Genomic DNA, 24,897 nt, shown 5'->3' with positions numbered 1-24,897 from the left:
AGGTTATAAAATAACGGAGTATACGCCAGGCCACGAGCCCTCGGCTGAACCGTGCTGCACATCTGCACTGCACATCGGAGGGGTCGACTCCGCGGGGCAGAATAGCGGTCAGCCATACGCTCAACCTTGGAACGTTGCTTGGCACTGGATTTTGCTTCATTGGAAGTTTTATTTTTCTTGATAGCTGATCATTCACTTCATATTATATATGGAGTATTCTGTACTCAGAAAGGAATTGCGCAGGGTAGCGAGTAAATGGTTGCCGAGCATAGGTTGGGAGACATAGCCCTGATTAACCTAGGTAGACCTATAACCTTACCCAGAACTTTAGGATATTGTCAGATAAACTTACCCCTTTTTGTGATCCTTTGGAATAACTAGTTATTCGTATCCTACGCTGAACTTTAGGCAAACATTCCTAATTGGGTGGTTAACTATAGGCTTCTAAATCCACACCGCCTTTGTGCTAAACTCACATACTAGCAAGACAGCAGAGCAGGTACCTACAATTTGTATGAAACTCCTAACAAGAAGAATGGGTGTCCAACTTTATGTATCTCGAGGACGGAGTACGGAGTAGAATCCGCCGCGATAATGGATCTCGAGATGTTATCAGAGCCCCACAGCGGCAATACCTTCGAAATTTCAACCCTCCAGTCTATCGACGCGTCTACCTCTATCAGCCCCTCTCACAATGACCGTCAAAGCTTGTGTCACACCAGGATGTGAGGCACCCAACCTAAAGCCTGGTACTGCGGCAGAGAGTGCCAGAAGGCCGACTTCAAAGTCCACAAGCTCAGCTGTGGGCCTACAATTCCATACAACTGCTTCCTGATCAGGGCTTCTCCTGTTTCTGGTGCTGATCAGTCTGATGCGGCCTACATTGAGCCATTCCACCTCAACTCTTACGGAAATTGGGGCCTCGAAATGAAGGAGCTCAAGGAAAGGCTTGGCTGGCCGCAAGCTGATGAGGCTGGAAAATTCTATCCCGAGAAGAACATTGATACTTGGTACTACTACATGTATCAATCGGCCGGTTTCAACCTCCCCAAGAACAAGCTTGCCAGTCAATGCCTGGGACGAACCGTGAAGGGCGATGTAGCTGTCGTCAGATCCTCGCCGGATGATGTCGATGATTACGACGAGTCCTTTTCCAAAATGGACTTGGTAAAGACCATCGATTACTACAAGACTGCAAACTCTCGCCAGGTGTTCCAGCAACGAGAACGCTCGCGACTTTCGCGCAAAATGGGGATGCCAGGGGACTTTTTGAAAGGGGTTCCCCACTTCAACTTCTAGGATCAAAGACTGGTCATGTCGCTTCCCATGTATACTTGTATGATTTGTCTTTTTGTGCTGCTAAACTGTGTTGGTGCTTCTTTATGCTTCTGTCGTTACTGAATGGGCATTTCAAAAGTCTTTTACTGCAAAAACATATTCCGGTCTTCTTTGAAACAAATTGTGTCTGCAGTTCATGAAGATATCCATATTGCTGTCATTTCTGGTTGATCAAGCATTCCTGTAAATCCCACCCCCGTTTCTATTATCTAAACAAAATATCACAAATCGATTTTGCAGGGTACTGTGGTGCCTTATATGCAGCAGGTGGTTTCTTGGGGACCATCATCTACATTGGGCTGGGTGATGTGCTTGGGCATCGGCGAACTATCATACTCGCTTCAGTGACGCAAATGATCGGGGCTTTCCTCATGGCTAGTTCTTTTCTCCTTTCCCAGTTGGTAGTATCACGAGTTATCCTAGGTCTAGGCACTGGTGGCCAACTAGCCACTTGCCTGTCTGACAATCGGAAGTATCACTAGCTAGCACGCGTGGTGCCCGAGTCACCTCGTTGGCTGGTCCGGCAGGGCCAAGTCGCTGCTGCCCAGAAGGTATTGGCATCTCTGAGGGACACTGAAATCGACAGTGAGATGGCCGAGAAAAAGATACTGGATGTGGAGTTCTTCAGCTATTTCCGGTGGTAAGGGATCTTTCTGCCAGATATTAATAGTATGTTACTTCCATATGGGCCATCAAAGAATTCGTCATTGCGCATACCCTGCAACAGGAGGATTGATGCGGTTACAATTGACAGAATGAGGGCAAACCCAAATGTACTTTGCATACATATAAAAGCCGTTACTTTGATGTTGAAAGCATTATCACGGCATCAAGCTCATATCAACTGCAAAGACTTGATGTGTTTTACATTTGGGCTCGTGAGTATATATCTGGGTTGGGCAAACTACTTTATATTTCCTAATACTACTTTCGGGACCATGTCCTTCGCGAAATACCTATGTAGGTACATATGTAGTTATAAATTAGCCCTATCTTCGATAAAATCTCAGGTATCGATATTGTGGCACCGAATTAAATCCCCGCAGTGGGGAACTTCCCCGAAGTTGTGAAGAAATTCAACATCTCCGTTATGCCCGGTGCGAAGAACACCCAATGCTGGTAAGCCGCCTAAATGATCATAGCGTTTTGGAGACTTGACACTGACGATATTTAGCGATCCATGTCGTGTACTTCATCATAAATGTGATACTACCACCCCACCCCCGGGAACCAGCTCTCTAACTGTCATAGGCGACGGGATCTTGCCGCGATGCAGCCGATGCATTCGCACAGGTCGGGAATGCGCTCGAAGTAAAAAAGAGACAAAGTTCCGACAGGCAAAGGGTCGGACAACGCGCACTAAGTTTCCTAGCAACCAAGTTTGGCTTCGGCCACCACCTAGAGGTTAGATTCTCCATCCGATTTCCTTGAGATCTAGTCTGACATTAGACTGTTATTTAGTTGACTTTGTACTCGAAAACGGAAGCGGCCAAGTGGATAACTCGACTCAAACGACGCTAAATGTTCTGTCGCCTGCTGGGAGTTTGCACAGTCATGCCGACTCTATTCCTATACCGGAAAGGCTGTCTCCCGGGTCCTCATATACCGCCCCTTTGCCGCAACATGATTCCCCAAACCATGAAGTATATACGAGGAGTAGTGCTATCTCGCCAACACTGCGGGTGGTGAGCACACCCGAACGATCACACCGGCGGCCATGGCCCTTGAGAGATCCCGAGGAGGCGCGGCTGTTGCGGCATTTTGTTGAAAAGGTTGCACCGTTCGTAAGTGATGATATTTTGTTCTGTATGGTGAGCGATATTCTGACTATGATATCAAGTTCGATTGCACGGATCGCCAGCAGCATTTTGCCATCCATATCCCTTACCGAGCACGCCGTTGCGAGACGTTATTTAATGCAATATTGGCCATGTCAGCTCGTCATTTGAATCGCACAACAGGTTTTGACCCTTTTGTGTCGGATAATTACTATCAAGCATGCCTGGAGAAGTTAATTCCCGCGCTGGATGACCACGGTGTTACGATGGATGATGATTTATTGGCTGCTACTGTAATTCTACGTTTGCTGGAAGAGTTTGATGGTGGGTCGCGGATCCCTTTGCACATGAGCCAAGAAGCCTGTTAACGATGATCATAGTACCACTCGCAGGGTCCGATATTCGAGGCCACTCCTTCGGGACAAAGGCTTTCATACGGTGTCCATCAATGATGACTACAACCCCGAGTCTCCGGCAGGCTGTCTACTGGAGTGGCCTACGCCAGGAGATATACAATTCCCTTAGCCTCCATCAGGCCCCAGACATTGATTTGAGGTCCTTTGATTTGAATTTCCACTCTAACTCGCTGGGCTCTGATGCAGGTGATTGCGCATGGGCGAATCAAGCAATCACTCATTGTGCCCACGTTCTGGTATTTTGTTTTGGGAAGGGACCTCGCTCAGCGGCTGTGCATGCAGAGCTTAAGGCACATAATCAGCAATGGAGTGAGACTCGACCGAACTCTTTCGACCCTTATTTCGTGGGTGAAGATGTGGAGGTGGGAACTAAATTTCCCGATATTTGTTACAGTTGTCCCTGGCACGGTACGTATCGGCGATATACCTTGGAAACCGTTCGAGATATGAACTGAGGCTGATCGCTTGTGATGATAGCAATCGGCAATCAATATATCGATCTTGCCCAGATTCTGCTTTCTGTGCACGACCCAACTGTGCCAACAGTTGGACCTCTGCGCAGAGGCCTGATCCAGGAGGCTGATGTAAGTGTCTGAGTAACCCGTGGACCTTCCAAGGTTCCAATCTACTTTCAATACTCAAGCGGAGACTGACAGGTGGTTCAGGATCATATCCGTAGGGGGGTTTGGACATTATGTGGCGCTTCATTATCCAATGCCTCTGTGCCCCCAGCTATGGTTGTCGGGTGTATGGCCATCCATCTCTGTAAGCATCCGAAACTATTTTCAACATCTTCTAGTAAGTATAAACGAGGCTGACCAAGATCACAGGCGGCGATCGTTTCACGGACCCACATGAACAGGACCACTTGATCCAGGTTCTTATCCAAACGGATACACTTCATGGTTGGCCAACCCATGCCCTCCAGGGACAGCTTTGGGACACCTGGGGCAAGCGATGAAAGCGAGATAGGCGCTAGTGTAGGTACGCTAAGCTACATATATGTACATGTTGTTATGGTTCCTATTAAAATACCCGGGCTTGGCGCGTTAATTCTTGCAACTACCTAAATGGTAGCAGCGTAACCAACAAGGTACGTATGTTGTATGAAATATTGAAATATGGAATACGTATTTCTACTTTTGGCCAAGTTCAGGGTCTTGCATGATCCGTGGCGTTGAGTGGGAAGTAGTGGCCAGTGATAGGAGCGGGCTCGGATGGAAGAAAAAAGGGCCCCGCGGATCGCCGAGAAACCACAAATTGATTCTTTTCTTTGCCGTCTTCTAGGAATATCCTGACAACCTTTGGAATATCGCCACATCATCCCATCAGGCCTGTCTGCCAGAAGGAAGTTTGATATTGCACTGTTTATGTCGCAATCCATTCAAAATTGCAGATCGAGAGATAACCCGCCGATCGAATGATTGCAAGTCTCAAACATTCACCTGGGAAATGTGATTGGTGCTAGTGGAGGGTCAGACACTAGGTACGGACCAGTCGCATTGCAAGCTGTGTCTCTTTTCCCGTGATGTGCGTATGTTCCCTGTGCACACATTTCCTTGGGCTCCACTGGCGGTTTGGGAGAATGGATGGATTTAGTGATGTTAGTGGATATAGTGGTATAGAGACACTTTAAGGGCTATTATTACAACAACGTACTCGGGATATCTGTAAATAGAATAGGTAATATGGCACTCATATCGCACAATATCTCATATCAGTATCTTATAATAACCTCAGTACTCCGTAACTCCCAATGTAACCCCTGAAGACAGTTACGCACCCCCTTTCCGCACTGGAGACGCTAACTAGACTAGCGTGTTTTCCGGGTCTGGCACAAAGCGCAGTCCCCCATACAATCACAATCGCTAATTCTCCTTGAGATCTCAACTTCAGCTTTCTTCGGACTTGCTCTAGAATAGTCTTCCCCATATCTCGAGGGGATATGGCCCACTGAATTCGATGTTCACGATCTTTGATGGCTTCAATGAACATGGGCATGTTGCCCACCATCAAATGCTCCAATTGTGGGTGCAACGTCGAGATCTCCTCTATGGGGGATCATACCTGCATTCGAAATGAGTTTGGTAGGCTTTGAATATCCAATATGGCCCAGGGAGGTCTACATGCTGACTTTATGCTCCAGTTGCACCTATCCCATCACCGCCTTCATCGGCAGGATTCGAATCGGACCGTTTCATAGAGGCAAAGGTTGGCCGAGGGAGGCCGCCGGCTATAGACTCTTTCGCTGCAAGTATGTCTCAAATCGCCATGTGGAAAGCTGGAGGGATTCCCGACTGACCCTTACATATAGATCGAGCATTCTTGCAGCCCAGTATGCCGACACCAGTTAACAATCTCCATCTACCGCCTCTCCCTGCCAGTCCAGTACCTCCATCTACGGTGCGCCCGTATCAGCACAGTCTGACCGATGATTCGGTCTTCTCATTCCCTATGCCTGGAAACAGGTCGCCGACTGAAGTGAGGACACCGAGTCCAATGACGGATCGGACTGCGCCTAAACCACGGCCACCAGTTTCGTCGCAGGGACAAGGGCTGAGCTTGATGCCAGAGAATATACAACTTCCACCTAGTCCAATGCCACCTATGTCCCCGGATAAGAACCATCGCAGGGAGGAGTCGGCGGTGAGCAACAGCAGCTATCGGACCTCTTTGGCTAGCAGTCGCTACGGCGGTTCCACAACGAGGTCATCATCCAACAGCCTTTCGCGTGGTTTCCGGTCATTTATGGACGATACCCCACCGATGCCACTGGCACCTCTCCGCACCCCCAATCAAACCTCTTTCTCCCGTGATTCCAACCTCTCGGCGGGATCCCGGATTAGCAAGGAAGAAGCCAGTGGATTCGACTTTGGTATTCCAGAAGCCCAAAGCCCGATTACCGGACTAGATGATCTCCCGGAGGAACCTCCTTCGGCCCAATTCCAGGATAATACCAAATATGTCGCTTTCAATCCTGCGAACCTCCACCCTGCGGCAGCGACGACAGAGCTAGGTAACGATGCGCCAAGGAAAAACTCTAACGCGAGTACGACGAGTGCATTTTCCGTCACTAGTTTCGCTCGAGCTCTCGGTCTGGAAGAGCAAATGAATCACTCTGAAAGCTCTGGCTCCGATTCATCTCCTTCCGATGCCCGCAGTGGTAGTTCTATGTCCAGTGTTCCTTCCGATGTCAGCTTGAACCGACACAAACCCTCCGATCCGCTAAATCTGTCACCCTTGGTTGAAGAACTGCCCGCCCGGACTCGAGAGACTGTTCTAGAAATACCTGGCAGTATACCGAGCACCATGGGCGATGTCCCTCTTATTCCGGCTGCTTTCTTCAGCCCGGATTCACCCACCGACCCTTCAATCAACCGAGGTGGCTTGTCGTTGATTGCAGAGAGGAAACATGTGCCCCCGACTTCGCTCCCAGCACAACCCAAACAATCGATCCCCCGGAAGCCACCAGCACAACGCCCACCACCACAACGCTCATTTACAGCACCCGTACCACAAGCACAGCCACAAACACCACCGACACCCACCCGGTCCGTGACACGTTCGAAGGGAAAGTGTAAAGGCTGCAATGAGATAATCACAGGAAAATCGATATCATCCTCGGACGGACGTCTCACAGGTCGATACCATCGTGGCTGTTTCGTTTGCTTTGAGTGCCACTCTCCCTTCCAAACGGTCGATTTCTACGTCCTCAACAATAGACCTTTCTGCGCGCAACACTACCACGAGCGCAACGGGTCCCTTTGCGCCGGTTGTCACACCGGCATCGAGGGCCACTACTTGGAGACCGTCGAGCGGAACCCTGCACGGTCTGATCGCCGTCGATTCCACACCCAGTGCTTGCAATGTCGCACATGCCATATTCTTCTCAAGGGCGACTACTTCGAGTGGAATGGCGAAGTCTTCTGCGAAAGAGATGCTCGCCGAGCCGCTGCTGCCTCCCACCCGCCACCTCCTGGTCCTCCTGGTCCTCCTGGTCGTCTCCGCCCCACACTACCTCCATCTCCCCTGGCCCAGTACCCACCAGGCCCATACCATACCCCTGGTGGAAGACCCGGACCTGGCTATGGGCCTGGGCCTGGACTCCACCCCGGTGCCCCATTCCCCCCTGGTGGTGGAGGACGATTCCCCGAACGACGGACTACTAAGCTTATGATGACTTGAGCAAACCGTGCTCGTCATTCTTCTTTCTTGTGAAATCTTGCAGAACGCTGAGTTGCACATTCCTTTTTTCCGCATCTCTGCCGCGGTTTGTATTCCACTTTCTTCATTCCTTTATATATCGCGATATACCCTCTGTGCTATCTCGCCCATTTGGCTTTCGCTGGCAATGGCGTTGGTCGTTTGTTTTCCCTCTACATCAGGGCTATCCTTCATCTGCATCCATCGAAAATGCCCCATTGGCATGTTTTGTGATTTTTGGGCCATCATTCGCGGTGGTGTATTTGTTAATTCTTCATGCCGAAATGTTTCTAATGTACTCTCTATCGGCTCGGTGTTTGGTTGGCGGATGATCTCTTGTACATGATTTACAACTAGAATATGAGGACCTGTGGGATTGACGCCGAAAATGACCGCTTTTGAGGCCAGAAACGGCTGCCTTTCCACCCGCAACTTTAGACGTCCAGCGGCCCTCAACCGACCCGTTTTTGCCCGCCCGCACTACGGTGATCTCTCGCCTTTATGGCATTTCTGTACTGTACGGGCGACTAAGTGTGCCATCGGAACATAATTCTCTCATTGAATGGAGGGCATGGGTATATGTGGTGTGACCTCGAGCGGCGGCTTCCGAGTCCGACGGGGACCACAGGAAGTCTGTGGTCGGCGGTAGTATGCGGACCGTCTAAGAAACCTTACCTATATTGAGCGAGTGATTGTATCCATCCTGGTTGCCAGCGATCACACGTTGAAGGTGTCTATTCTTCCTGTGAACTGCGGTCTTAACGCCGCGGGATAGATAATCATCCAACCAATTGAGATAAAATAATGATTTGTCTACGTCATTTTAAATACTCTGCGGCGAATTAGACCCATCATGCAGCTCCTCGGGAGTTTCCTACCGGAAGGAATATTGGAATAGTTGTAGTTTCCAGGGCATGCGTGAAGGCGTACAATGAGAGGGATAGGAAGGCGAGGTAGAATCCCACGCTTTTGCCTCCAGTGGACTGGGGCATAATAAACTCCCGATGGTTCCATATGAAGGAGGCTAGGAAATCAGAAACAAAAGGAGGGCGTGCTGGTTATACAAGTATGGATCCATAACAAAGAACGGCTTCCGCCCCCAATGTACGGAGTGACTGCAGAAAAATGGGGGCTGACTACGGCCAACTCAATGTTGGAACCGACTCTCTCCATCATACCATCTTTCTACCACCGCTTTCCTGCACTTTGGTCAACTCCAAAATGAACGCTATAGACTCTGAAAGATTTTTCTGGGGCGCTCCAACTTCGAACGCCAAGTCAGTATACCATCTTGCGCATTCTTCATTTGCTGACCTCGACAAAGCTTCTGTGAGACGGACTACGCCGTGAGCAGATACATCGCCGAGTTTGTCAACAGCTTGACAAATGTCGTCTACAGTAAGATACCGGAAAGAATGTGAAATTCTGATCTAATTGATCTTCATCAGTAATCTACGGCATCTACGGGTTACGCCACCTACGACGGAAAGCGAACAAGCATGGTGATTCTTTACGTGTCCTTCCCTACTGGGGCTTAATAGCAGTGGGTCTATGCTCGTTTGCATTCCATGTCAGCCTTAAGTATCACACTCAAATGAGTATGTTCCGCGTCTTTATCATATCAGCTACTATCTGACTCGTTTTCCCTAACTAGTGGACGACCTTTCCATGCATTTTGCCACAACCCCAGTCCTACATCGTCTTTTGACAGCCAGTTCTAATCGCCGAGACTTTATCGTCATTTCTGTAGTACTGGGTGCCATGTTAGTGTTTTTAATAACATTCCATATGATGACGGATGAGCTGGTCCTCCACTCCGTGTCATTCGTCGGTACGATAACTGTCATTGGGGTTTACACGATACGGCTCGTGAAAAGCCGGACGCCACCGGACTCAGCTGCCCGGCGAAGGATCTGGGGAATGGTTAGGTTTGGAGCAGGTCGGTTATCTAATCCTACAATAACATTCTAAACGACTAACTTGAGTTGACAGCGATTTTCAACCTTGGGTATTGGCTTTGGCTGGTTGATCAGTGGGCCTGCGGATTCTTGACAAAAGTGCGAGAAGAAATAGGTCTTCCATGGGCTTTCCTATTAGAGCTTCACGGGTGGTACGTTTCAACATTCTTACGTGTCTTTCTTCCCAATGATCTCCCAATGACACTAAACGCATTGAAATAGGTGGCATATCTGTACTGGAATAGGGGCCTATATCTTTATCGCTGTTGTAGATCACCTGGTCTCTGGTGAGGAGCTAAGGGATAACCAGCAGTCATTCGCCTGGCCTGCTTCCTGGGCGTCAAGATCAATTTTTGCAGGACGAGGACCGTCCGTGGACAAGAAGGTTAGCGAGAAACAAAAGTGAATTACAACCCATGTATGTTTTTTGAGATAGAAGAGGGTGAAGGCAGAGGCCCTCAGATGGTCTGTTATTGATTTAGAGTGTACGCATCCCTTTGTATTAGTTGTGAATCCATTCAAATCTAGTCTACGGAGTACTTTTCGAGCCAATGCTTCCGTTTGATGTGTGATCTGCCAATCGGATTGCGGAATGTGCCCGGAAAGTGGGTCTCCTAGCTGGCATAATGGGCTTATGTGCGGTCAATAGTTCGGTGGGAGAAATGAGGGAGCGGCGACCGAGTTGGGCCCGAAGGCTCGACCCCCGGCCCATCGTGGGTTGGGCTTTGGGCCTTGAAGCCTAGGCCCACCCCGGCCCAATAGAGAAAGGGAGGAAGAGCAGGGAAGACGGGTATTGAAGGGAGGCTACGAGACGGCGTATTGGTGCGCTAAACCCAAGGAGGCAAAACTAACCCGAAAAGGCAATTCACAGGTCCGCCGTTTACAAGTTTAATGGACATAAGACATAATGTGTGTTCTAAGTTTGATCAAATAACCTAAATCCATGCCTCATTATATCGTAAACATTGATATACCATTGCAATCATTTCGACTTGTGATTCTCAAGCTCTAGTGGCTTAACCGGATAAAGGTACACACGCTTCAGGATCCAGCCGAAGCAAATGACATAAAGCGCCACCGCGATGATCTCCATACGTTGTCTCACAGTGATGCGGTCTAAACTGGGATTTGGAACACCCAATACACCCGAATGTTCCTTCTCCCACCCGTCGCAGACCTGGCGGAATCGACCGGGCTCGTCGGAGATGACGCCGTCGATCTCGTGTCGAATACACCAACGCATTAGGTTCGGCGAATTCACCGTCCAGACATAGACTTTACGCCGGGCTGCGCGCCCTCATCCAAAAACCCCCGTCCTAGTGGGCCCATCAGGATATTCTGGTTGATGTTGAAGGATATAAGGGGTACTTGTAGGAATTGGCGAGCATAGCTCACGTCGACGCAGATTAGTGTCACTGCACACAGTGGCAAGTGCTTTGCTCGCGCGGGGAGGTATCGTGAAGACCAGAAGCCGAGAACGATTCGTCGCTGCCAGTCGGGGCCGCCCGCGGGTGTAGGGACTGACTCGATGGTTTTGGCAATCAGTTCCATTATGGCGAAGGGGTCATTGGCGAGCTGAGAAGTTGATTTGAATTTTAATGAGAGATGATGTGCGAATCGGGGAGAACCACCTACCTTTATGTCTAGCAACATCCAGAAATTCTCCCGACCTGGTTGTCTCAGGTATTCCAACACATCGGCCAACCGGGGCATCGGTTCATGGGGAGCTTGTATAGTTCGCAGAGTTTTTAAATACTCCCAGTCGCACTCGCTGACCTTCTTCTTGATACCGTAGCAGCGCATGAGGCTTGCATCCTTGGATCGATGAGCGTAGTCCTAGATCGGGTGTATGCACCTACGTGTGATAACACCACGATTCCATCGCGGGAAATATGAAGGTCAAGCTCGAGGGCTTGAGCTCCTGCCCGAATTGCGCCATCGATTGACAATATAGTGTTCTCGGGATATTGGCCCTTGAATCCCCGATGGGCGATTGGCTTGAGGCAAACGCGGGCAGGCGTGGGCAACCGGTGATCGGTGGAAATGAGCTTGCGAGGACGAGTTAACTTGATAACACCGATACGGAGAGTTACACACCTGGAATTTCATGCAAATGATCTTGCGAAACTATAGATGATGGGTCGCCCATTTTGAAAAGAGTTGTGAGTGTTGAAGAAGAGGTGCCATCGGAGTTTGGCGGAGATAGACCCCGCTGCACGGTCTAATGTGGACTCAGGTGCTCACAGTTGCTTTCCAGACTTTCTATTCTCGTGCGGAAAAAGGCCAAAAGATCGGGATCAGCACTTAAAGATCTCTGTCTGGTCTTCAACCACCAGAAAGAAAGCAGCCCTGGAGTTTTAGAGAGGAGGCTGGTCGAACACCTCGATTACTCATCACTAGTGAGGTGGATCCGTCTCCAATTTCCCCATGTTGATTTATAGCCTCCATTTCCCAAGTTGTTGTGCTCATTAAATTGCATCTGTTCTGCAACTAAGCTGGTGAAAAATGGCCGTTCAGCAATGGATCACGCCCTTGAAGGGAATTGACAGCCTTAGCCGGACCGAAGCTCCCGTTCCCGTACCAGGGCCGAGCGAAGTCTTGGTAGAGATCCGTGCTGTCTCTCTGAACTACCGCGACGTGGAAGGTAAGTCGCCCACCAAGAATAAACCTATAGGACATATGCTGACCAAGTCTTTCAAAGTGACCAACGGCGAGTATAAGCATCACAGAACAGCCAACCAGGATGCCACCATCGTACCCTGCTCGGACATGTGTGGGGTAGTTACACAGGTTGGATCTGGCGTGAGCAAGTGGACAGTCGGCGACCGGGTGCTTTCGACTTTCCTGCCAGATCATCAGACTGGTCAGGTGACCGAGAAGGAGCTTGCCAGGAGCCTGGGGCTGCCGCAGAATGGTGTCCTTGCAACTCACCGCGTGTTCCCTGATTACGGCCTGGTGAAAGCGCCTAGCTTCATGTCAGATGAGGAGGCGGCTACTCTTCCCATCGCTTCAGTCACAGCATGGATGTCTATAAATGGTTTGCGAACGATGGGGCAGAGTGGCGGGAAGGATGAATATATTTTACTCCAGGGAACCGGTGGTGTGGCTATTGCCGGACTACAGATTGCGAAGGCCGCTGGCGCGAAGGGTGGGCAATGGGATTATTACCGCTTATAAGACCTAATCGCTGATCTTGCAAACAGTTATTATCACCTCCTCGTCTGATGCTAAATTGGAGCAGGCTAAAGAGCTAGGCGCCGATTTTACCATCAACTACCGCACCAACCCCAACTGGGAAATCGAAGTGATGAAGGTGACTGAGAACCACGGTGCTGATATCATCTTGGAAGTTGGTGGTGCTAAAACCTTGCGGAAGAGCTTTGATTGCATCGCTTTTGGGGGTTTGATCGACTGCATTGGCTATGTCTCAGGCAAGATAGATGCCGATGAGGACCGCCTGAACGTCAATCTGCTGGCTCTTCGTCGGACGGTCACCCTCAAAGGAATTATCAACGGCCCGAAGGATCGGTTTGAAGAGATGATCCGGTTCTACGAAGAAAATCAGATTCACCCAGTAGTTAACCGGGTCTTTTCATTTGCCGACTCCAAGGAAGCATTCAGATTTCTGGAAAGCGGGAGCCACTTTGGCAAGGTAGTTATCAAAGTTCAATAGAGCCCTAGGGCTCTAATGGTGTCGAATCTCATTGTCGAATTATCATTCACTCCTGATTGCCACTTGGCTTCATTATCCCAGCGCCAATTCCCAGATCTTCTCCCATTTCCTTCCCAGCCACCGTCAATTTCTTGCAATCCTGCAGCACGAACAGGAGACGGGCCCATTCTGTCCCGCTGGTATTGCGCCATCCATGCATTGTAGCCCGCTGCACAGCAACATCGCCTCTGTTCATGATGACTGGCTCGCTATCTTCCAAAATCATTTCAACCTGCCCCTCAAGTACCACGCCGTAGTCGAGGCTCTGCGTCCGGTGAACCACGGCAGGGTTGTTGGGCGCGAAGTCCACAATGCGGCATACGGTTCCACCAGGGTTAACGAGTCCCAGCTGGTCGGATTTTGTCAATGTCTCGTGGGCCTTGAAGTCCGCGTCATTGTTGAGATCCGGATGGAACTGGTTCGTATAAACAACGTTGAATGCCATCTTGCCTTTTTCAAGTGATACCCATTCAGCCGGTGTTGACGAATGTATCACTGCCTTTCCGTTCTCGTTGTGACCTGTGATATGCCGAGTGACTACCCGCAAAGGCGACACTTCACTGGGATTGGAAGCCATTGTTTATAGGACACGAAGTGGGAATGGAGGTATGAAGGTGTTGAAATCAATCAATGTGCGGAATACAATGTGTGCCCTCGGATGATTATATACTCTCACTCCACGTGACGCGGGGCGGTGCATGTCAGCTTGAACAGCGGTGAGCTGGATGGAACCGCAATTGCTTACGAGTATCCCTGGTTCGATGTGGGCGTGTTCGAAAGCGACCATCACGTCAACCTGATTAGAAGATTGTCAGTTCGGTTGCCACTTTCGGCGCTGACTGCGATCCCATAGCTCAGATCGGGCGCACAAAAGAAAAATCCAAGAGACAAATGTTGCAGACGAGTTCAACTACATCGATATAAGCCAGGAACCCTCTCGGGGTAGCTTCAGCATTCCTTTCTACCTTGGTCCACACTTAGGACTACCAGCACCACCTTAATTCGCACGCGAGTCCCATCTCCAGGGCTGGGTATTCAGAGGATTGTGATGATCCCAAGGGAGTACCCCTTGCTTTTGGAGGTTCGATTGCTCTATGCCGAGTCCTTGCCGACTCTGACACAAATTCGGCCGACGAGAATCCCTCGATGATATGTCCAACGCGGTATTTCGACGAGTCATGCACATATAGACAATCGCCAGGGAGTCTGGCTCCGCCTTTAAGCATGCCTCGGTTTGACCGTAACCTCAGCAACTTCATAGAAGCATAGACGCCTCATACTCGAGATGACGACACACCACGCTCGTTCCAGCGCGCTGCTCGTGATCCCGCCAAGTACCATCAGCAGAGCGCCGGGATGCCGAGGAATGCCTCGCAATGCTTAGATTAAGGAGTCGGTTCCGATTTGAGCGGTGGAGAGTTTATGTGAACCAATAGCTTGATGCAATCTAATCTAACACGAGGAGAATAGTGAGTTGATACACCAGAGTTGGGGGGGGGGGGGGGTGGGGGGCGTGGGGGTTCTTGGGACGACGGAGGTTATGGTTATCTTGGAATCAGATATGGATGGATGTAGGTAGCCCTAATATGAAGTACACTGCATGTGTCAGCGCGATTAGGAAACATGAGGCTTATGGACAGATGTATATTCATTTCGCCTAACTAGATACAGATGTGATGTTTCAACCTTGCTTTTACAAAAACCATCGGAACTCAGCAGATGCTGGCCCATCTCTCATTCGCTCCGTTGGAATATCCCGTGCCCGGATCGTGGTTCCATCACGACGGTCACGTCGCTTGTTATCCAGCCACATGTAGAGTGCCAGAGAAGCCGTCAAGAACGCGCCAGTAGCACCGAACGCACCAACACTGATTAGTGCGGGCGTATACTTAGGCGCATCCTGCTTCCGGAACAAGTTACTGCTCACTAAGCCCATCAAGTTGGCCAATGGCACGCCGATACTCGTCAACAGTACACGGCGACCCTCGTGGGCGATGTTGTTATTATACCAGGTGCTGAGAATCACAGATGGGGCGGACGTTCCCCAAGTCATCATGAAGGTTGCGAAGTAAGCGACGTGTATGTTTGCTGGGACATCGTCAATGGATGCGTAGATCATGAACCCGGAGAAAGTGAGCAGGAAGCCCAGAACAATGAATGGCGATCGGAGTCTGGTCCAGTCAGAGGAGAAACCGAGCACCAGCAACATCACTGCTCCTGTCACATTTGGTGCAACGGTGTACAGATTGGTTTTGACGGTGGGAAAGCCCAATCCCGCGATGATCTGTGGCATGAAGAGCGCGACACCCTGCAAAGGCACACCGAGACAGATTTCAATACACAAGAAGGCGTATGTAGTGGGGCTCTTGAAGATACCGAGGGCCTCGCGGAAGCTAAACTCCTCGTTGACCACTGCACTGGAGTCGACTTGAATTCGGTGGAAAGCTAGCGCCTTCTCCTCCTCGGACAAAAAGTTCGCCTCGGCGGCGCTCCGTGGGAGATAGAAGAAGGCAAATGTAGCGAAGAGAACAGTGACGCCGCCCTCAATGATAAACAAATAGCGCCAATTGGGGATATGAGATCCCTTGATCTGGAATACTCCAAACGCAATAAGTCCGGAGAAAGCGTTTGCAATGTTCGACGCAGCGTAGAAAACAGCCAGGCGACGAGCCAGCTCACCACGACGGTAGAATGTGGTCAAGTAATAGATCACCAGCGGGAAGAATGCAGCCTCGGACATGCCCAGGAACCAGCGCAAGGCGAACATGCCACTGAAATTGTAGGTGGCCGAAGAGAGCATCGTGAGCGAACCGAATGAGAACATCAAGATTGGAAGGACGCGGGCTGGACTGAACTTCTTTCCAAGCATCGAGAATGGCGGTGCAAAGATCACGAACGGAACGAAAAAGATGGATAACAGGAGATTGTACTGATTTGGCTTGAAGTGCAGGTCTAACGATTCGATTAGACTCAAGTTGCTGCCGCTTAGGTCCAGAATCTCACATACCCGTGCTCATTCCATCCGTTTCCGCATTTCCCAGATTTCCCTTGTCGAGGGCGTTGAATAGATCTGTCGCTGGTCAGTTTTGCATGAATGACAAGATTGGGGTCGACTTACACATGATTGCTAGGATAGGGAGAAGGCGATAGTCAAACTTCCGACAGAGACGCCGTTCAGCCTTGTGGTCGACGACTCGGGTCACCTCTTCCATGACACCCGGGACCGAGCCATAGTCTTTCAACGTGTTGGGCTCCTCGATAGTGGCCATGGTTTCCGTTTTCTTCGCTGTGCCATCAGGCGACGATGCGCGTGCTGGGCTCGACATACTGTATCCAAGGCGTTATAGACGAAGAAACATAGAAAGTCCAAGTCAGCGCACCGCCTGTCAGTTATAAAGGTCCAGAATCCGAGCTTCTTATCAGAGGAGAGGTGGCATCCCTTGTTCTCTCTGAGATAGGAAGACTTCGGGAATGTTGCACCCACGCATAAAGAGCACCCCCACGTTTCTCCGCATCATGGAGGCTTTAGCTGAACAGGCAAAGATCGCCTGAGATAGTCGCATTTAGGCCGTTGGGGTGCTTATAGTCTTATCTGCGGGGGAAAATGTAAGTACATCCCGCGAGCTTGATTTGAATTCTATACCGATAAGTTTATGTTCGTATCGCCGATAAAGTATGCCCCTTTCTCTCCCTTGCTATCCTACGAAGATCCGTATCTCACCGATTTATTCCCGTTTTCAATCTCCTAGACATTTATTTGCATAAGAGATATCCCAATTCCGGTGTATCAGGTACAGTTACATCCGTCGCATGACCTCACCACATCAAGCCACGCTTTTGGAATATGACAGCGAATTGGAGTAGAAAATACTCCAAAAAAAAACGTTATTCTTGATCAGGGACCTAAACTTTATTAAAACTTCCATGGCTTCCTCGGAGGCAACATTAGCATATTCCCGGAAACGGGACGGCGTAATTATCCAGCATGGCCAATTATATTTTTAGAGCCAATTCGAATCACTTCCTGATTACTTTTAAGTTAAGCAATTGGAACTAGTTATTTGGCGCATTCCATGTCTCATGCAGGGCCTTGCACGTGAATGTTATCGCAGCCTTGGCGGGGATAGTCAGGACATAGATAACAGGTACAACTTGTACGGAGTATTTCTACATCGACTGTCCACTTCGAACTTTTAGTTATTCTTCAGAATATTGATATTACCCAATTTATCCATGATCCCGGTAAGAAAGCTGAGAAAAGTAGCTGCATTTAACCACTCCCCCGCAATCTGTCTTTGCGGAGATACAGCGGGGAAATAGAGGAGTCAATGTCGAGAAGAATGTACCCACATTATCCGGACAAAATCTTTTGATGATTCATTATAAGGTGAGATTAAGGTTGTAGGTTGTATTTGAAATCCAGGAAAAGGTGACCCTTGTACCAGTTGACTACCTGCCACTGACTATGGTTCAACTCATATATATATTTATAATCTCCCTGTGTGCTCACTCAGTATCTTCCTACCCTTTACTAGCCCGAGGAAACCATGATAGCACGGCCGAAAATTTCCACTGGGTGAATATATGGACTGCTATGCCGCAGTTGGTCGAGCCCGCTAATCTACCTCCTGTTCCATTTGTACGTTGGATATTCATCATGGTAATGGGATCAAGTAAGCAAGGTCTCTATACTGATAGTGGCGTGCAGAATGGATCCACCGCTGGATTCAATAATACTACCATTCGCCAAGCCCTCCAGGTTTCATTAGCAGCACAGGAAATCCGTATTCGTCTCTCTAATGCATTCGGGCCAAACGATCTCAAGATTTCCAATGCGACTATCAGCCTACCTGCAAGACACCAGGTGGGAATCAGAGCTCTACAGACAGATACATTGAAGACCGTGTTCTTCGATGGAAGCCCAGATGTGGATATCCCGAACGGTGGGCTCGTTGTGTCTGACCCAATAAAGTTCCCTGTCGAGGCCCAATCGGCTCTCATGGTCAACATATATCTCGCAGAGGGACAGCAAGGCTTCTCCATTACTGGCCACCCTGGAAGTAGAACGACCTCATACCTGGCTTTGGGGGACTGGACTAGCGCAGAGAACCTCACAGACTCATCTGTTCAAAGCACAGATCATTGGTGAGTCTTTATCCCGCAAACCTTCCAATTACCCCGAATCCGAATCTGGATCTGACCTCTATCGGATGGTAGGTACTTTATCAGTGGAGTGGAGGCTTGTCTACCCTTTGAGTCTAGTGGCTTCGTGATCATCGGTGACAGTATCACCGATGGGCGAGGGAGCACTACAAATGGCAATGATCGGTAAGTGGACTGTTCCACGGTCTACTCTTATGGCTTATGGATTTAAGTTGGCCGGATCTGTTGCTGGCAAGAATGCAAAAGCATAAACCCACGTCAAATATCGCCACTCTCAACCAGGCTGCTGGTGGAAATCGTATCATACAAGATGGTCTAGGTCCAAACGTGATCAGCCGTCTTGACCGGGACGTCCTAGCACAATCTGGAGTACAATATGCGATGATCTTCGAAGGCGTCAATGATATTGGCGTGGCTGATAGTGATGCAGCTACGCAGGCGGATATTGAGAAGAAACTTGTTGCGGCATATAAACAGATCGTGACACAGGTTCATGCGCTAGGGATTCCGGTATTTGGTGCTACTATTACGCCATTCGGCTCGTCGAGGAGCTCCGAGTATGTACAGCCTTACTCAAGTGCTGAGCGGGAGAGAACTCGTCAACGAATCAATAAATATATCCGGGAAAGTGGCATATTTGATGCGGTACTAGACTTTGACCAGGTTTTGAGGGATCCGTACGCGCCATCCCAGTTGCTGGAAAAATATGATTCAGGAGACCATCTTCATCCTAATGTGGCTGGATATCAGGCCTTGGCAGATTGTTTCCCTCTCCGGGTATTTGAGTGAAATTCACATGGTGCAGTGGGGGTTTCCAGAGCAGGATGACTAAGCGGCTATGTGACATAAAAGCACTCCCGAGAGCAACGCAGACACCTTCCACTTCTCTTCTGAGTAGTCACCCCATAGTGTTCTCCTCTCTAGCACCCTACTACTCCCAGTGACGACTCTGTTCTCACACCTGTTTCGTAGGCAGGGCTGTCGGTGCGCCTATCCTAGGGTCCCCTCTTCAATGGTTATCTTCGAAAGGCCAGTGAGACAAAAGTAATTTCGAGACTATTGTCCACAGATGCAAATATAGATACATAGTTTTCAAACCAACAAATGCAAGGTTCAAACTTTCCGCTCGAAAAACAGAGAATCTTTAAACACGACGCCTGAAGTTGTCTTGAAGGTTGCGCTTTCTGTAAGCGCCGCCACCAACAAGAGCCTGCTTGCGTCCAGGGCCAAAGTCCGGAACACCGCCGAGAGAACCGAAGATATCACCGACGTAGTTATTTGCCTTGATACCAGCTGCGAAAGTAGTATTCCACCCGTCCAGAATACCCTCGACAACCTTGATACCAGCAACATAGAGGTTCTTAATAGCGGGCTCGAATGCGCCCTGCGCTGAGGACTGGAAGAGATTATAGGTCGCCGAAGAACCGGGATAGGGGCGATCAAAGTCCGACGCAGTGCGCATCACGATAATGCGAGAGAAATCGGTCAGCTTGTGCATCGAAGATCGGAGCAAGACTTCGAATGTCGCGTTATCCTCCTGCGCGGTTGTGCAATAGTCGCCCGTTCCATTAGTCAACACCTTAGTGGTGTTCTCGAACACCGATCCGAGGATATTGCCGCTGAAGTACACGTCGGAGGTCGCGACATCACATTCAACAACACTAGGGGATAGGGTGGCAGCCTTGTACTTCCCACTGGGGGTCTTGTAGTGGGAGCGGTATGCCTGGGCAGTGGCAGAGTCGGAGAGGTTTGCCGTGCGCGCAAAATTGGCGGCAATTGTGCGCAGGTCGGCGTTCACCTCGAAGACCTCTGTACCGTAGATGCTGGTCGGATACTGGCCTGGGAATTCGGTACCTTGCGCGATATACCCGGTGGAAAAGTTGCTAGGAAGTTCGCGGATATCAATTTCATACTGCAGCGCGACCTGGACTGCGTACCGAGCAAAGGCTGCGGATCCCGTGGTAGCTCTCTTAGGATTGACGCCAGCAATGCCCGCGACAAAGAAGTAGGTTTGCGTGAGATCAAAGAGAGAGGAGAAAGCAACAGATGTGACAGTCGCAGCAGCATTGATCTCGCCTTCTCCCGTGATGAGTTGGCAAACATCATAGTCCTCGGTGCAGAAGACGTCCGGGAACAGTGGTGAGAGACCGGGAATGGTGATATTGTGGGAAAGCAGGTCGAATTCGGGGATGTTCCACCAAGCTTCAGCTTCAGGTGCAAACTGTCGTAATCTATTAGCGACATTGCATTTCTTTTGGCGGAAGCGCATACCATTGACACAATGAACACCTTCGGGGCAATCGCTCCACGGTGACCCTGCTGGGCGGTCCCAGTAGCTCCGGCGCATAATGAGCTGCCAGCGAGCAGAAATGAGGCCGTCAGAGTCTGAAGAAGGTGCATGGTGAGGGGAGTTGAAGATGGAACTCTGTTCTTGAACAAGCCGAGGCCTTTTATTTGTAGCTCCGTAGAGCTGTGAAGATTTGGTACGGAATAGCCCTTGCGTCTTTCCCGCTAAGGATGGAACATTGCCGATCAGTGGACATATTGGTACCTGATTCGGAGAAGATCCGCACCGAAACGTGGAGCAGCTTGCCCCAAAAACGCCGGAGATTCTCCTATCGCCCTTTCTGACAGAATTTTATTCGTCCGAGGTAGATGGAGAACACAAGCCATTGATACCTGGGTTTTCACTGGCCCTTTGAACTTGAATGTGGGTCGACAGTGATAGGGTTTCACCTATTATTTTGATGACTGTTGCTTCTAAAGCATCGGAGCTTGCCGGTGAACGTTGAAAGAGATTCAGAAAAAGAACGAGCTCGATGGTTTCACAGTTCTTTAAGATCCTTGTTGTGGAGCGTTGTCGAGGGATACTTGGTACTCGCGTTGTACCAGTTGACCTGAATGACTGCCCATTGTCATTCTGCTCGAAATATCGTGTTCATCGAACTCAACATCTATGCCATATCCGGGATCCATCTGGTCGAAGGCCTGCTCTGTGTTAGACGATGAAAGGGAGCAGAATGTAGGATGAGCTTACCTTTCCGGAGACTTGTTTACTACGAAATACAGTTCACAAAAAATAGAACACTCGTCGATCAGGCGAATAAGAAGCATTAGATAGATGCAACGCAAGCCAATTCCCTGAAGTATAAGTCCACAGAGGGCACATGACCAATTATAATCAATTTCAACAAATCGTAGTGAACTACCTGCTGCTCAATCATTCAGACTTCCACCACCATTTCATGACATCGCCGAACACCCTTGCTCGTACGAGCCACATGATGATTGAAGGAAATGTCGAGGATAGAAGACCACAAGCAATCGTGTGCAAATTGCGGTTATACCTGAAAGCCAGCATAAGAAAACGAAGTCAAAGTCAACTTTCCCGAGTCCGATACGACCTCAATATCCTCCGCATCTTGATTCGGGTAGATTAGGGCCGACAACGCTGCAACACCACCGTTCACAAACGTCTCAACCGAGTTCCAATCGACGTAAATTGTAAGCTGGACCGTGTCCCCACCTGCAGGATTTGTCGCAGTCCGTGTCACGTCCCAAATCTGTTTGGCATCCGATGTCAAAACATCCGAAGCGGAGCCGTCAGAGTCCCTGACTAGGAAGAGCTGGGAATTGGCGAAGTCGTAACCAACTGTTGTGTTGTAGGTTCCATCGGACTTGACCCGGAAGTAAACCGTGTTGCCATCATCACCATCGGCCTTAGATACCGTTGCTTGAATAACATATGCACCTCCGGCGAGATCAGCAGGAAGCGATGCCGTTGCCGGGTCCGTTGTTATTTCCGTCCCATCAGCGGAGACAGGGCCAGCAAATAAGGCTGCATAGCCTGAGACTGGAAGGCTGACTAACATGGGAGTCCCATTGATTGTCTGATACTTGATCTCCCGCGCTAAACTTTGCTGTCCCTCGAAGTCTCCGTAGTAGGGCAGATAGGAAGCATAATTCCAGCTATTCATCCAACCAATAGCATAGCGGCTTCCAAATTTGTCGTCTGGATTTTCCCAGCTGACAGTGGCGTAAAAGTCCGGACCTTCATCTAACCACTGTGGAACGCTGGTCGTGGGTGTGAAATTGGTGCCATCCCATGTTCCAGACCAATAGGCGGTACCTGTTGTCTTTCCATAATTGTACCCATTCGCACCGACAGCGAGGACCCAGCCACGTGCCGCTGCGTCGCCGTCAAGGTTGAGCTGGAATAAATCCGGGCACTCAAGAGTACCCAAGTCGACACCAGAGGCTACTGGCGAAAAGGTCGAGACGAACGTCCAAGTCTTGAGGTCCACTGATGTATAGAAACCAATATAGGTTCCTTCTGCCATCACAGTAACCCACTGTTCTGTGTCTTCGTCCCAGAAGATTTTGGGATCTCGAAAGGCTGGTTTGTTGTCTGCGTCCGGGTTGGGCATCACGGGATTTCCCTCGAATGAAGTAAACGTGTATCCCATGTCGGTGGAATAAAATAGCGACTGCTGCTGAACACCGTCTCCCATCTGAGTAAGGATAGCAACAACAGCATTCTCGCCGAAGCCGGCCGTGTTGTTCACATCAACCACGGAGCTTCCAGTTTCAATGTCGCCCAGATCCACGTCGCTGACAGAGTTGGGTTGATACTTCTGAATAGCCACACCCTGATGAGTCCATTGAACCATATCGGGGCTTGTCATATGGTACCATTCTGTCCCACCCGTGCCGGGGTTGGAGCTTATCCAATCGGAATTCCAGAGGTAATAGAGATGCCATTCATCCCCCACGTAAATTGGGCGTTGGGGGTCATTCATCCATTTTGTTTCCGGTGTGATGTGGTAGCTTGGTCGCGTCTGGCCAGAGACGGAAGGAACCATTGCGGCTAGCAGTATAGATGATGCTAGAAAAAGGCGAGGCAGCAGCCTCTTCGATGCAGTGGGAGAACTCGGCATTGCGATATGAGCAGAAAAAATGGTTATTGAAAGGAAGATCTATTGGCCGGAATGCCAAAGATGACCTAGATAGAAGTTTAGGAACATTCTTTAAGATATATATACTATCCCTACTATCCTCCTGTCCTTAGGAATGATATCTCCTTGCATCAAATAAATGCCTGAACGATCATTCCATTGCAGGAGACTAGTGGATTCAGTGAAGTCAGGTGGAGTCGAGTGGAGTCAAACCGCCCGTCCCGCACGAGTTTATCGGAATTTCGCTCAGCCCTTTTTGTATTTGACCTTGGCTTCTTCGAAAGAGTTTGTGGTTGTGCCGTGGTATGCGCCACGTGGTATACAATTGAGTTGTGCCGAGGCTGGATTATATGAAGTCTGCTTATACGGAGTACTATTTCTCAAACTCCGTAGTACCACCTAGTGTCCCATATTGTCGGAGGATAGCTGAACTTGGTCTAACCAAATACATAGTAGTATTCCGCATCACTCCGACCTATCCCCCCCTGCTCATGCAATCCTGCCAAAAACCAGCCACTGGGTCCACATTATGTACATGTAATACACTACAATATACGAACTCGCAGTAAAAAAGAACATCTGAATTCAGCAACTAGACACATGTGAAGGTACTGAACCCCGCAGCTGTGACCAAAGGGGCCAACATTTCATCCCGCAGGTAATTTACGCACCCGTGATCCAATTCATCACATGGAAGTTTCAACCTGTCATTATTATATGGAAGAAGAATCCGGCCTGGCATTGGGGAGATCCGTGGACGAGCGAAGACATTGGTTACTATTCAAACTCAAACGCCATAAGGCGCACTCTTGAGGCCTCGATCTCTACTCTAGTGTTTTAGTATTTGTGTCTTCACTATATAAAGGATCCGCTAATATGCCGATTGGTTCCGGAACAAGCAACCACAAAGTTAATTCTCCGCCAAGACCGCCAGTGCAATATATCGCTCTACACTATGTTGTATATTTCATTTGGTGCCAGGGGCTCTTGGTTCACAAAAATTGCTCTGATGCTTTCGGGTATAACCTCATACGGTTCTTGCCAAGTAGCCCCTGAAATACACCGTATGATCCATGGGCTCAAGTGGACACTTGGTGTTTGACAGATTCTCATAATGTAGTATAGCATTCTTTGCTACCGGTGTTTATCACGACTCATAGCCATAGTTATATCTATGTGCATCTAGTGCCTTCTTTCTCATGTTGGCGATGTTGCGGTACATAGCCAGGGAATGAGCCCTGCTCGTTCTCGTTCCTAACAAGACGTAAGCGATCCAGCTGATCCCCGCCGTGGTCGACGCGACAGGTCCCGGCGCCGGATAAATCTCGGCTTTAGTGACGTGAGGTAGCATCTAAAGCAGTACGGAGTACTTTG

General features: G+C 49.5%; 11 protein-coding genes across 11 annotated transcripts; 6 read left to right on the top strand and 5 right to left on the bottom strand.

Annotated features, from left to right (window-relative positions):
- Positions 1-594: 594 nt before the first annotated feature.
- N7518_008149 (uncharacterized protein) lies at positions 595-1,299 on the top strand (the record flags this gene model as incomplete). The annotated part of the gene is made up of 2 exons (XM_057189076.1): positions 595-710; positions 762-1,299. 2 exons carry the CDS (start codon positions 595-597, stop codon positions 1,297-1,299), a joined length of 654 nt encoding a protein of 217 aa, XP_057040779.1.
- Positions 1,300-2,276: 977 nt separating this feature from the next.
- Positions 2,277-4,493, top strand: N7518_008148 (Zn(II)2Cys6 transcription factor; the record flags this gene model as incomplete). The annotated part of the gene is made up of 9 exons (XM_057189075.1): positions 2,277-2,298; positions 2,385-2,457; positions 2,513-2,742; positions 2,800-3,122; positions 3,179-3,440; positions 3,497-3,940; positions 4,010-4,116; positions 4,198-4,297; positions 4,363-4,493. The coding sequence occupies 9 exons, from the start codon at positions 2,277-2,279 to the stop codon at positions 4,491-4,493; spliced, it is 1,692 nt and encodes a 563-aa protein (XP_057040778.1).
- A 1,017-nt stretch (positions 4,494-5,510) lies between these two features.
- Positions 5,511-7,717, top strand: N7518_008147 (LIM domain-containing protein; the record flags this gene model as incomplete). The annotated part of the gene is made up of 3 exons (XM_057189074.1): positions 5,511-5,619; positions 5,679-5,786; positions 5,847-7,717. 3 exons carry the CDS (start codon positions 5,511-5,513, stop codon positions 7,715-7,717), a joined length of 2,088 nt encoding a protein of 695 aa, XP_057040777.1.
- A 1,239-nt stretch (positions 7,718-8,956) lies between these two features.
- N7518_008146 (ceramidase) lies at positions 8,957-10,099 on the top strand (the record flags this gene model as incomplete). The annotated part of the gene is made up of 6 exons (XM_057189073.1): positions 8,957-9,012; positions 9,060-9,133; positions 9,184-9,333; positions 9,390-9,674; positions 9,728-9,845; positions 9,916-10,099. 6 exons carry the CDS (start codon positions 8,957-8,959, stop codon positions 10,097-10,099), a joined length of 867 nt encoding a protein of 288 aa, XP_057040776.1.
- A 576-nt stretch (positions 10,100-10,675) lies between these two features.
- N7518_008145 (uncharacterized protein) lies at positions 10,676-11,802 on the bottom strand (the record flags this gene model as incomplete). Its single annotated transcript, XM_057189072.1, has 5 exons — positions 10,676-10,912; positions 10,975-11,268; positions 11,329-11,508; positions 11,553-11,741; positions 11,791-11,802. 5 exons carry the CDS (start codon positions 11,800-11,802, stop codon positions 10,676-10,678), a joined length of 912 nt encoding a protein of 303 aa, XP_057040775.1.
- A 396-nt stretch (positions 11,803-12,198) lies between these two features.
- Positions 12,199-13,366, top strand: N7518_008144 (zinc-dependent alcohol dehydrogenase family protein; the record flags this gene model as incomplete). Its single annotated transcript, XM_057189071.1, has 3 exons — positions 12,199-12,337; positions 12,395-12,841; positions 12,897-13,366. 3 exons carry the CDS (start codon positions 12,199-12,201, stop codon positions 13,364-13,366), a joined length of 1,056 nt encoding a protein of 351 aa, XP_057040774.1.
- Positions 13,367-13,412: 46 nt separating this feature from the next.
- Positions 13,413-13,982, bottom strand: N7518_008143 (cupin domain-containing protein; the record flags this gene model as incomplete). The annotated part of the gene is made up of 1 exon (XM_057189070.1): positions 13,413-13,982. The coding sequence occupies one exon, from the start codon at positions 13,980-13,982 to the stop codon at positions 13,413-13,415; it is 570 nt and encodes a 189-aa protein (XP_057040773.1).
- A 1,116-nt stretch (positions 13,983-15,098) lies between these two features.
- N7518_008142 (putative MFS transporter) lies at positions 15,099-16,731 on the bottom strand (the record flags this gene model as incomplete). The annotated part of the gene is made up of 3 exons (XM_057189069.1): positions 15,099-16,357; positions 16,413-16,475; positions 16,524-16,731. 3 exons carry the CDS (start codon positions 16,729-16,731, stop codon positions 15,099-15,101), a joined length of 1,530 nt encoding a protein of 509 aa, XP_057040772.1.
- A 1,139-nt stretch (positions 16,732-17,870) lies between these two features.
- On the top strand, positions 17,871-19,303 carry N7518_008141 (SGNH/GDSL hydrolase family protein; the record flags this gene model as incomplete). The annotated part of the gene is made up of 4 exons (XM_057189068.1): positions 17,871-18,044; positions 18,114-18,550; positions 18,623-18,733; positions 18,781-19,303. Coding segments are annotated over 4 exons (1,245 nt in total), but the record flags the coding sequence as incomplete, so codon positions are not given.
- A 409-nt stretch (positions 19,304-19,712) lies between these two features.
- Positions 19,713-20,968, bottom strand: N7518_008140 (purine-nucleoside phosphorylase; the record flags this gene model as incomplete). Its single annotated transcript, XM_057189067.1, has 2 exons — positions 19,713-20,789; positions 20,840-20,968. 2 exons carry the CDS (start codon positions 20,966-20,968, stop codon positions 19,713-19,715), a joined length of 1,206 nt encoding a protein of 401 aa, XP_057040770.1.
- A 941-nt stretch (positions 20,969-21,909) lies between these two features.
- On the bottom strand, positions 21,910-23,505 carry N7518_008139 (glycoside hydrolase family 32 protein; the record flags this gene model as incomplete). The annotated part of the gene is made up of 1 exon (XM_057189066.1): positions 21,910-23,505. The coding sequence occupies one exon, from the start codon at positions 23,503-23,505 to the stop codon at positions 21,910-21,912; it is 1,596 nt and encodes a 531-aa protein (XP_057040769.1).
- Between the last annotated feature and the right edge of the window lie 1,392 nt (positions 23,506-24,897).

This window comes from Penicillium psychrosexuale (genome assembly GCF_028828465.1).
Source record: "Penicillium psychrosexuale strain IBT 29551 chromosome Unknown utg000004l, whole genome shotgun sequence".
Lineage (NCBI taxonomy): Eukaryota > Fungi > Ascomycota > Eurotiomycetes > Eurotiales > Aspergillaceae > Penicillium > Penicillium psychrosexuale.
The sequence above is the reverse complement of the archived record's forward strand: the minus strand, read 5'-3'. Positions and strand labels throughout refer to the sequence as shown.